Here is a 12,370-nt window from a genome sequence, read left to right as displayed (position 1 = left end):
GGGGACACGTGTGTCTTCAGAGCTGTGTCCCTTCCCAGCACCTCTGCAGGGTGGGACAGGGATTTCTGCTGAGTGCAAGGCAAGGGCATTGATCCTTGTCACAACACAACTGGATTCACAGGAAATCTACACTCTTTACAGATCTAGCTAGAATATATACTTATGCTACTATGTCAGACGCTGCAGTTGCCCGATTGTCACACAGACTGCAAAATCTAGCTCCGTTCCTGTCAAAATCTGCCTGTCCAAAGCCAAAATAGCTTTAATTGTAGAGGGCAGCAGCATATAACGATAGCCCCAAACACAGGAACGTTGCAGTGCTGCTGGGGAGATCTAACGTACAGAAATGAGCATCAGGGGAACTAAAGGTAATTTCTGGCTCCCATGGCATGTTGGGCTCTGAGTGGTGACCCCACTGGGAGCTGAGGGAGCTGACTGACAGGAGAACTCCGTCCTGCTTATTAACACAGGGCTCTGCAGTTACAAATTAGTGCTTATTCATCTATGAAGAGCATTTACTATCACAATCCACAGCAAGAGTACAGGAAAGAACTCCAACAAACTCCAAACAGAAGAGCCTGTTGGCAGCCGTCACCGATAATCAGAATAAATGCAGAGAGATACTGTGCTCAGCCCCTGTGATGTCTATCAGGGAGCTATTTCAGTTGCTCCCTGAGGCATTCACATCTCAGCCCATCTGTGTCTGATTCTAAATTACTTATGACTGTGAGAGATAAGGGATTTCCCCATAGATAAGGGGAGAGGGGATGGAACATAATTTCTGTGTTTGATATTTATATTAATGGCGCAGCATGCAAAAAGCATTTAATTCCCAAGAAGTAGAATTTAGGTGACATGAAAATATCAGTAAAGATTAGATAGTAAGAAAAAGACACTCCATCCAGCAGCTGCTTTTTTCCCTTAAAAACTTTCCCCTTGGTAGATGGGCAGGTGACAATTACTATGATGAACACTGAAAATGAAATTCTGTAATAGCACAATCCAGCTGCACGCCAAATGCTACACAAAGATCCTGGCAAGACAAAGAAGAAAGAGAGAACAAAAAGACTTTGTATTGCAGCAGTCTGTACCCTCAGAGTGCTTCCCAACCATGACTGAAGTTGCTGATCTCACTTTTTGAAAGGCAAAATATACTTATCCCCATTTTCAGAAGCCAGGAGATTGAGTATCTTGTCCACCGATGACATAGTGGCGTTGTCCTCACAAGAGCATACTCTGAGTTGCATCTTCAGCTAGGGACAGGTTCTGCTGAACAGGTAGTGGAGAAGGAGGCTGCTCTTTGGGTTACATCCCCCAGAAATGCATCTCCAGTCTTTGTCTACAGGTAAGGCCAATGCTGGAAAAAGTTATGCCAGGACTACCACAAGCTTCACAGCACTGAATGCTTAGTTCATACATTAGCTAAATTGAGTATGAATGCCATCTTTCGGACGCATTTCTTTCCATTAATGCAACTATCAGAACAGTCTCCATCGTGTCTGTGGGATGATGTCTTGTGCTGCCATTTATAATAGAAACTGGAGGCTCCTGAAATGCAGCAATCCTTGGCAAAAACACTAGATACCATGCTTGTTATGTAGGGGAGAAATGCACTGTTTCAAGTCATGTGCTCATCTTCTTAAACAAGTAGAGAGCTTCTGGTACAGTACCTCTGCCTCTGATTCTGGACCAGCTACAAAACTGGGACAAAATGCAGTTTTTAAAATTATCATGGTCTCTGCATTTTGCAGAAACTTCAACCGATACCAAATCCTATGTCATGGTTTAACCCCAGATGACAACTAGGACTGCGCAGCTGCTCGCTCATCCCCATAAAATGGGATGAAGGAGAGAATCAGGAAGGGAAAAAACCAACTACTTGTGGGTTGAGATAACAGCAGTTTGATAGGACAGCAAAGGAAGAGAAAATAATAATAATAATAAGTGACGCACAATGCAATTGCTCACCGCTTGTGATGCCAGTAGGCGGTTCATTCCCAAGCAGCTGTGTTTGCCCCCGGCCAGCTTCAGTTTCTATACTGAACGTGACATTATACGGTAAGGAGTTTCCCTTTGGCCAGCTTGGGTCAGCTATCCGGGCTTTGCTCCCTCCCAGGTAGAGCATGAGAAGCCAAAAAGTCCTTGACTACCTGGCAACAAGCAAAATACCAGCGCGTTATCAATATTCTTGCCATACTAAATCTAAAACACAGCCCTATACCAGCTACTAGAAAGCAAATGAACTCTGTCCCAGCTGAAACCAGGACACCCTGTCACATATGGTATGTTCATGTGAAATTATAAAAGCCTATGATATACACATGTGCTCTTTCTAACTATGGCAAATGAAAGGTTTTGCAAAAAGGTGAAAAAACATATTTGGGACCCTACTAGCAGGGAAATGGAACTTGGACCCAAGAAGGGCCTTGGCACAAATTGTGTTGGAGAAGTCAGCTTGCTTTTCCAGATCTCAGTTCTGTCTATTTGCAAAGCAGAAATAAGATTGTTTCCTTAACTTTACGAAGAAATTTCAAATCATGGATAACAAAAGCTCCATGATATTATGACAGTTTCAGACTACTTCACACCTAAAAGGGCTAAAGCTTTCTAATGTGTGTATATTCTATGTGGATTGATTTAGCAGTATGAATCCTAGACAGTCTTTAAGGAGTTGAGCATTCAGTGGTTTAGTCTGGCCAATTAATTGGATGGTTTAGTCCAGGTAACAACACCTGGACGCAAAGATGAGGCCAACATTCACCGGACTACTTAGGGAAAAGCTGGTTTCTGTATTCTTTGAAATGAACACAAAATTACTGGAAAGCAATGGGTTCCTGAGGCAGCACAGCAAGGGCTTAGCTGACTTCTCCACTGGCATTCAGAATCCCAGTATTCCTGCACTCTGGGAGCTTAGTTTTCCAGCCGGTTATAGTCCCTGCACTACTTGAGATCTAACCTGCAGTATTTATTTGTTTTACATCTGTGATTACTAAGCTGGACTAATATGAGTCAGTAAAAACCTACATTGGGAAGTGCTTGGCCTTACCGTTAATGAAGACAGCATTTGATGGACTGTGCCATTAGGGAGAACTTCTTTCTGCCTTCTGTGCTTAAACATCCTTTAGGCCATTTTCAGTGAGGTTGTGATGGGCTTGATTGGAAAATTGAACGGCTTTTTCTGTTTCCATTCCCTTTTACCGAGCTGGTCTTTAAAGCTGCTCTTTCATGACGTGTGAATTTCTCTCCATTTGAAGAACTAACATCAGATACAACACAGAAAGCAGGTTTCAGAATGAGCTGTTAGGCAGAGGAGAGGCACTTTTCAGATGTTTGCGAGTTGCACAGCAACCAGAGGAACATACAGTCATTTGATTTCTCAAATGACTCTGACTGACTCAAGGGAAAAACAGTTTTATTCTACCCTTAGAGCTTTGTGTTGTATATGATAAAGAGAAAATGTGTTTATACATTTACCCCCTCAGAAAAAATAAAGAAGAAAAAAGTTGTTCATCTCTGAGAAACAGCAGCACCTGTTGCCATGTGAACTCCTGCAGAACACATCTGGTCACAGCTCCCGCTTGTGATCTCGAATGAGAAATACAGCAGCGTGACCCTCCAGTTCTTCCAGCTTTTAGACATCACGCGCTGACCCTGCTGAAACTATAGATGAAAAACCAACCAACCAAATGACAACTGATGCTTCATGTATTTTCAGTTTCTCTAGGATTGTTTCTTTCATCATTGTCCCCAGACTTGGATTTTTACCATAACATTTTCTCATCATTACGGGCAACAGGTCTTGTCTTTTTCTGGAAAACATCACCATATCAGCTGTTTTCCAGTTTCTGCTGCATGCATGCGTAGGTTACTTGAAAATCAAATACATTTCTGATTTTCTGAGATAAAAGATTGACTTTGTCAGACTAAGCAACTAATTTTTCCTTTTTGCTTGACCTCAGTTTAGTCATTTTGCACATGGCAGTGACAGATCTCTGCTGCTGTCGAGCACCCTGAGAACCGGGCATGAAAAGCCCTCACAATATTGGGCAGCTTTGGCAGTGAACAAATACTTAAAAGATACGGGGGTGTGTGCTAAAGCTTTTATTAAAGAATAGTCTCTTTCACATGGAATCCGATCCCCTGGTGACTAAGACCTATGGGAAGTCCTGGGTATCTTGAGATGAGATGAGAAGAGCCTGCAAGTGTGGCATAAATGCAGATGTGATGGCTGATTGTGTCTGTGCTGAGTGGGGCTTCTGCCAGGGTGGAAAAAATCGTCCCAGTTTGGGCTGGCAGAGCAATCAGATGGGTACTCTTGTATTCAGAAGCCAGTTTCTTTGCTACCATGGCGTTGTCCTTCCAAGAGGTAGTTTAAATTGTGAAACGGTGGTTTAAATGGTGAAAGAGTGCTGTGCCTGATAAACCTTCCCTGCGGGGGAAGAAGAGCGGTGGCACCACGTCCCTCCGAGAGATCGCCTTGAAATACAGACAGGCCAAGTGCACTAGACAGCACAGTCATCTTCAGGTCACACAGCACGGTCATCTTCAGGTTACTCACCACTTTGAGTCTCCTTTATAAGAGACGTCTCTTCTCCCTGACAAATGCTGCCAGTGCTAGTGTGTCCATTGGAAGTGTGATTCTTTCTGATACGGCTGTGTCTGGTCAGAGCTGTATCTGTGTTGTTACAGGAGTGTGTTTATTGAGAACTGTATCCACGCTAGGACAGACTGATTTAATTACAGCAAAGTAAGTGTAACAGGCAACCTCAAAACAATACTTGAGATTTTTTTCTTTTGAACTTGCAGAGCTCAAAGAGAAATCTGAATTCAGTAGATCAGATGGATTAAGATGGATTAGAAATCAATTATGTAAAGAAACGCACAGTTGTCTTGGTCTTGCAGGCCTCTCTAATTAGCTATGGGTCTGAAAAGTTTTGAAAACCGTGGATATTATCCAGGTATTATCAGGAAAGTAAAGTCTTCTGGCACAGATCAGAAATATTTTGGCTTGAGTGTCTCATCATTTAGTCGCTTCTTAAAGACACTGACGGTGATCTGTTTGAGACAGTCAAAACCTGAAACAGAAGAAACTTGCTGGAACAGAAACACATGGGAAGAGAAAACGCTCGTAGTAATTTTTGTGGTATCACTTTTGCACAAGGCTTCATGTGTGGTGAGTGAGTGATCTGTGTAAGGATGCTTCAAATAGAGAAGACCTCACAGCAGAAATCTTAAATCCCATGTATAAAAATACGAGCGAAATCTCCCTCCTTTCTTCTGTCTGTCTCCAAATTACGCTTTTCCACCCCACAGCCAGCCCCAAACTTAACATGAGGGTCTGTGTAGGCTCTAACACATACGTGAGGGGGAGTGCATGTGAAGAACCAGTCAGTAATGATCTTTCTCTTGTTTTCCTCCTCAGTTTGTTGCTCAGCCAAACTGCCAGCAGCTGCTAGCAACACTATGGTATGATGGTTTTCCAGGATGGAGGCGGAAACACTGGGCAGTGAAGCTCCTGACCTGTGTCACCATCGGACTGCTATTTCCCGTGCTATCCGTGGCATATCTGATTGCACCGAAGAGCAGGCTGGGACTGTTCATTAAAAAGCCATTTATAAAGTTTATCTGCCACACGGGCTCTTACCTAACCTTCCTCTTCATGCTCTTACTGGCATCGCAGCACATCGTCAGGACTGACCTGCACATGCAGGGACCACCTCCCACCATCGTGGAGTGGATGATCCTGCCTTGGGTTCTAGGTAAATCAGAAACACAAAAATCCATGTGAATTTTGGGGTTATCCTGTGCAGGGACAGGAGTTGGACTCAAAAATCCATGTGAATTTGGGGGTTATCCTGTGCAGGGACAGGAGTTGGACTCAAAAATCCATGTGAATTTTGGGGTTATCCTGTGCAGGGACAGGAGTTGGACTCGATGATGCGTGTGGGTCCCTTCCAGCTCGGGACATTCTATGATTCATTGAAATGCCTGAGCCACAGTCGCCTGACTCGCACCCATGGCAACTGTGCGGAGACTCATTCCTGATCTCGGCATCATCAGCATGTGAGGAGATTTGGCAGCCGGCTTCGTAACTGTGTGAAACAGCTGGGCTCCTTCTGGAACAACAGATCCTGTTGGCCCAGGGCTTTTCTGCTGTTCATGTTGCCATCTGACATGCCTTTAGACATGACCGTGAGTAAACTGCAGCAGGCACAGCTCTCTCCCTGCTTCTCCCATGCTCGGTGTGAGGACCAGGTTAGGGATTCACTCCTGGGTCACTTGTCAGGCTGGCCTCACTCTGTGGCCGGTCCATGGCAGGAGACAGTGCCCCGAGCTGCCTCTCCTGTCGCCTTCTCGCTGATGTACTCCCAGAGCCGCTGTGCAGGTACCAGCCCTGGTTATTCCTGGACTCACAGTACCCTGCGGGAAGGCAGAAAAGGGAAGATATATATCTCTGTCTGCCATATGCCTCTGTGCTGATAAACGCTGACCAAATCAATATCTAGAGCTCTAAAATAAGTAGGAGAAGGAGGGAGTATTTATTATCAGGTTAAACATGAGGCTCTTACTCCAGTTTGGCTTGGGCAACCACAAGCGTGAAGCAAAGGAGGTGTCCGTGTTGCTGAGGGCAGGCTGCACGGGTGAGGGGAGAGACGGGCTGGGGGAGAAGAGCAGAGCAGCAGAGCTGCATATATTTCTCATGAGGGAGAAGTATTTACCCTTTAAAACTGAGCGCCAGCACAATAGCAAGTGAAAACCCATGGACTCCATTAGGAGCATGATCTCTCCTCTAATTAAGGTGTCATGTTCCTTGCTGTGCTGTTAACACGTAGCACCAGGGTGAGCTGGTTCGTTACGGGGACGCCTGCCCATGGGCTGTGCTCTCCACACCTTTCTAGCTCTCCTGCAGCCCAGGTTGTGTCACTGCAAAACCCCATGGGACAGGTGACAGTGAATTGCGACTCTCGTAGGGGTCAGGGGCCCGGAAAGCCACCGTGATGCTTTGTGAGGCCATCTCACACAAACCTCCATCTCTGGAGCTCCTTCAGTGCTTCTCTCGGGTCCTCCTCTGTGTCCCCTGCTGGCTCCTCTCCCAGTGACACTGGGCCCCAGCTCCTTGTGTCTCTGGTGGCTCTAGATCAGGCTGGTTCTGTGCTGAACTAACCAAGCCAAACCTACAATTGGAAAATGAGGAAAGTAAGAGTTGCAAACAGGTTCACAAACCGCTTTCCCATTGTGACCCAGGGCACTTTGCTTCTTGCATAGCTCTACCACAACTCACAAATGGTAACTCCAGCCTCATTGTCTTATTAAACTGATTTATGGCATTGAAATGCATGTGTTGGTAGAAGCATCAGAGTAAGCCGAGAAGGTTAAATGTATTTCCTGAGCTTAGGTGATCTCTTCACTTTATCCTTACTTTCATGGTTAAAGTTGAGCGAAACGGTAGGCATTTCAGCAAAACTGATTTGCAGATGAAAGGATAATCTGTTAAAAGAACCCCTTCAAAATCACGTCTTACAGCTGTCTGCTCTTTGAGTTCCTTTGTTTCAGATAAATAGGGATGTTGTGGGACTATTTATTAAATGGAGAAATTAGAACAGTTCCACCAGATTAAAGATTATTATTTAAGAAATATCTTCCCCTCTAAAAGGAGAGAACAGGCACAGACAGCATTGCTGTAACTATAGTAACCAGCAATGATAACTCTCTATAAATACAGTGTATGAGTTCTTCAACAGGCTCCTCTCCATTGATTTATGTTTGTGTGTAAGTGCAAAGATTTGGAGGCAGCTGTAATAAAATCACCTTGTTGGCCTTGACATTCTGCTTGCCTGACCACTGACCTGCTGGCCAGCAGCTCAAGAGCTGAAATTGATATTTGGATGTTTGCAGCAGTTCATTTCAACATCATTTGCTCTTCAGATTGAACTTTCAAGTCCTAAAAACTTGAGGTGCAAGTAGCATTTCAGTGCCCACTGCAGTATCCTGTGGTTAGGTATGGGTAGCCATTTGGGTAACTAATTTGGTGATGCACCTGGAGGTGTATTTTGTCAGTTTGTTTTTCTTTTCACACTGTTCAGGTCTTCATTCAAGGATAATGTTCTAAACCGGGTAATTCAAAATATCTGGGGGCTCTACAGACATTTTCAGAATCGTGTAGGTGATGAAGGAGCCTGGCTGCCCATTTGTTTTTTCATGAGAATGAGGCTCTCAAAAATACTTAAACAACACTACAATAAAGTACATATATGTTACTTAAAATTCGGATGGTATGGCAGGTGAGTTCAGCAGTCCGGTCATGAACTTGGGAAGCTGCCCCTCGCCCCTCCAGCTGCAAGGGGGTGTAGGGAGGGTTGGCAAATGGCAGAAGTTACTACCAGGAGGCGTTTCAGAGCTGAGATGATGGGCTCTGGCCATATCCTCAGGAAGAAATATTCACCTTGCACATCCCACAGCCATACTTGACAGGAGGTGAGTCAGTGCAGGGAAGCGATGCCAGGCTGCAGGGCCCTTTTTCATGCTGACTCCTGCCTTTTTCACCAGCCATCCCCGTGGGCTTTTTGTGCAGCAAGACGCATAAACGCAGTGACTGAGCACAGAGGATGAATTCACTTCTTTGGTGTGATGTTTCCAGGTCAGGGAGGAGATGTTCTGGCACGCAGAAGCTGGTACTGCTGTCCCGTGTTCTGCAGAGAGAGGAAAAATCAGTGCTGTCCAGCTGAGCAGTGAATTACCTATAGTTTCTATGAGAGCAGACAATGTATTAGAAACTATACCAAATACAGTTGCCTAAATACTTTATTTGCTTAGAAAAAATTTCATCTGAGCCAATCCACGCATACTATTTTTAAATAACATATGTTTCAAGCAGTGTCCTTGTGTGCATCTGGATAGGAAATGTGGGTCTTTGTCCCCACAGAGCTGTAAAATGCCTCATAGTCAGAGGAGGGATGAGACATTTTTTCCAAGCTGTTAATTTATCATTTTCTTTTATTACATCAGATAACACACAGTGCTCTAATGCAAATAATACCTCATCGTGACAATGGACTCTCTTGCTTTCTACAGGTTTTATCTGGGGAGAAATCAAGGAAATGTGGGATGGCGGATTCAATGAGTATGTACATGACTGGTGGAATCTGATGGATTTTGCAATGAACTCCCTCTATCTCGCAACTATCTCCCTTAAAATTGTTGCCTACGTCAAGGTACAGTAACTTGGGAGAGGGAATTTGCATCTTGCTTGTGAGAACTGTAGTAAACCGGGCAATCCAGTTTGGAAAATTCACTTGGAAGGCTTATGAATTTGTTTAGAGAATGATCTCCTCATCCTGACTCTTTGATCAAGACTGCAGTAGATTCTTTGGGCACTGGGCACGAGTTTCCCCACTTGCTGTCCGTTTTGTAGCTACTCACTTGCCAAAGATACATTTTATTTTCCATACTGACACTGACCTCAACAATGCTAGAAATAGTGAAAATTTGTTTTTTTTAAATAAAACAGTAAGAAAACCAAGAATAGGGTTACCTGAAAACATCTACAGCCAATATTTGTAGTCTCTAGCCCTACAGATCTGTGGATAACTGATCAGAAGTTTGTGAAAAGGCCACTAAGAAAAGCAAGCCTGCTAGTGGGAGGTTCCACCTGAAATAAAGGAGTCAACTTATCCTCTTCAATGTATAGTTTTGAACTATAGGCAAGGAAATTACAAAGGAGCATGCTGGAGCTTTCACACCGTGTAGATTCTGTGCTGTCGTGTTCCATTTATGGTAAGAATGCACATCAGAGCTCACCCTCAAAAGCACCTTGCATGTGTATAAACCTCTGATGCTCCAGGTTAGTGTATGCAGGTGTTTTGGAGCCAGAGGATGCCCTGGAGCACTTTCCTTCCGTCTCTTTTTTTCCAAAGACACAGGCGAGACACAAATGACCTCCTGCAAACTTCTTTATGCTGCTTGTCCTGATTCTTTTCTTGGTATGAATCAGCAGTAGCTTCACAAGAGCTTGTGTAATGACACAGGTGTCAATGTGCTACTGTGTTGGTTTTGCCCTGATAGAGCAATACCACTTCTTTTAGCTCAGAACAAGCAACCTTGTTTATTCTCACCCAGGCACATATGCAGGCAGAGAGCAAAAGAGGAGAAAAATTCCCAAAGCTCATTGACTCCAAAATGGCAAGGCTTTTATAACAAAACTCTTCAGCAAGCAGTCCTGCTATGGAGCCTTTTTAAAATCCAGAAGGCTGCATAGTGGTAAGCTAGTTTTTCAAAGGGAAAAGCTTTAAGTTGCTTCTCCCTGAAGAGGCAGCTCTGTAACAGCATCAAAGCAGGAACAGATTATGTCTCTTTTCCCCCAGCATTCAGAACCAGTGAGGAAATGAGAGGCTTGAAAGGTTGGTCTTTAAGCTGTGAGCAAAACAGGAAAAAAAATGCTCGAAATCATAAGATGCACAAACAGATCTTAAAATGTGAACAATCTTGTTCCTTCTCCTTCTCACACACAAATAACTAGAAGAGTTGTGCATCCATAGATTTATACAGTCACACACTGAGATTTAATCTCGTAGCCAAGCCACACGTATGAAGTAAGTACAGCTTTGTTTATATACTCCGTAAGAACTACAGAAACTACAGGCGAACTACAAAGATGCATATGCCAGCACAGAAAAGAATGGAATAGATTTGAGTACAGATCAGACCCACTGGGATTAAACCTGGCTGATCTCAGGTCTGCTCCTGGCAAGGACCAAAGTCAGACAGTGCTGAGAGATGCATCAAATCTTATGTAGGAGCAGTTCTGAAACACCGTGCTCACAGAAGTTCCCTCCTGACCTGTGTCACTTAGAGGGTGCAGTATGCTCAGAAACATGAGGATTTATCATGCTGATAATGGCTTAAAAATCTTTTGCAACGTGACTTGTAAAGGTTTTTGTTATTTATAGAACAGCCTTGAGCCGAGAAAGGCTGGTATATATGCCAATATACCATATTCTAACACTAATTAGATCTTCAAAGCATTACATGGACATTTAGCTTTCTGCCAAATACCAGAAAAATCAATTGCATGCTGACACTAATGTTTTCCATCCTCATTTTTATATGGAGACTTTTTTTTCTTGATTTGACTGGTTCCAAGGCCTGGCCCAAATATTTTCCAATATCAGTGAAATCTTCAGGCCAGTTACAGGGTAAAAATACTTTCTCAACCAGTTTTCATTTGCTGCATTGAATTGTCACGTACTGAGGGAGGGTAAATGTGACTGCCTAGTGTAACTTATTTGTGCCATATACATCTCTGCTCTTCCGTCTTCATATTCTGATGCCTAACCCAACCAGCTCCAGCCTTCCAAGTACCAGCTTCATTAGATACCTCTGAAATCGTCTGCTTCTCTATTACCTATGACGCTAGGCTGCTCTGAACAGACTAGTGCTTTCTAAGCAAGGGGATGCCACCAGTTTATAAAGGGCCAAAATAGGACCCTAACAAGCTGCTTTAGAAATAGATGTGAGATGCCAAAGACGTTTTCAGGTTCCTTTGCGTGCGCCCTGGGCTGCTGTGTCCAGCCATCCCGCAGAACAGAACCAGCAAGAGCGGTGAGGACCTGCGCGTTCCGATCCAGCCGCCCCCACCGCTGCCCCTGGCAAAGGGTTCACGTGGCTGCCTGTTCCAACGGATTTGAAGCCCCATCTTCAAATCCCAGCTAACAGACTCAGGCCGCGATGCGCACCGAGTAGAGAACAGTTTGGACATGTCAGAAGCAATCAGGGGTCATGCTGGAATGTCTTTGTGTCGTGTTTCGGCTCCTTCGTACAGAGGAATAGTTTAAAATACCAACTTGCTTTTAGCTGTGCCCTTGGAAAAAATGTGAGCTCGTGTATCGGACCTTCAGATTTAAATAGAAAGTCCCTGCAAACTCATCTGTCAGTACAATATTAATACCATTTCCTTTTAAAAGGTATAAAAATTATTTTAGGAGTCCTAAACATGCTGGCTACACTATTAGCTACATTAATCTAAGTACATTTTTTGCCTTTTTATACATGTTAAATGAGCAGAGACAAATGTTAAAAGGACGATTATTCCTTGATGTTAAAACGTCTTTGACTTCATTTTGTTATGCCACGGTCGTTAAGCTGGAGTAGTTCCATTTATACAACCAGCTCTTTTGTGTTACCTGTTTGCTATCTGCCTGTACTTTGCTCAGAAAACGCTTCTGCTTTTACAATTACATTAGAAACCCGATGCACTCAAATGTATCCAGTGTTTCGGCTGCAGTTATGACCTCTGCTTTAGCAATTCTCTGAAAATTGCCATGACAAATTAACTAATAAGAAAATTAATATGAAGAAAGCATTTTGGTTCTGG

General features: G+C 43.8%; 1 protein-coding gene across 1 annotated transcript in view; it reads left to right on the top strand.

Annotated features, from left to right (window-relative positions):
* TRPC5 (transient receptor potential cation channel subfamily C member 5) overlaps positions 1-12,370 on the top strand; it is a gene marked incomplete at both ends in the record, with an annotated part of 61,862 nt that overhangs the window by 25,481 nt on the left and 24,011 nt on the right. Inside the window, 2 exons of the mRNA XM_080352915.1 lie at positions 5,423-5,759; positions 9,073-9,212. Of these exons, the coding sequence (XP_080209041.1) occupies positions 5,423-5,759; positions 9,073-9,212 (477 nt within the window). The remainder of the gene's footprint in view (positions 1-5,422; positions 5,760-9,072; positions 9,213-12,370) is intronic.

Source organism: Nesoenas mayeri (genome assembly GCF_963082525.1).
Source record: "Nesoenas mayeri genome assembly, chromosome: 13".
NCBI classification, from domain to species: domain Eukaryota; kingdom Metazoa; phylum Chordata; class Aves; order Columbiformes; family Columbidae; genus Nesoenas; species Nesoenas mayeri.
This window is presented reverse-complemented; position numbering and strand designations above follow the sequence as displayed.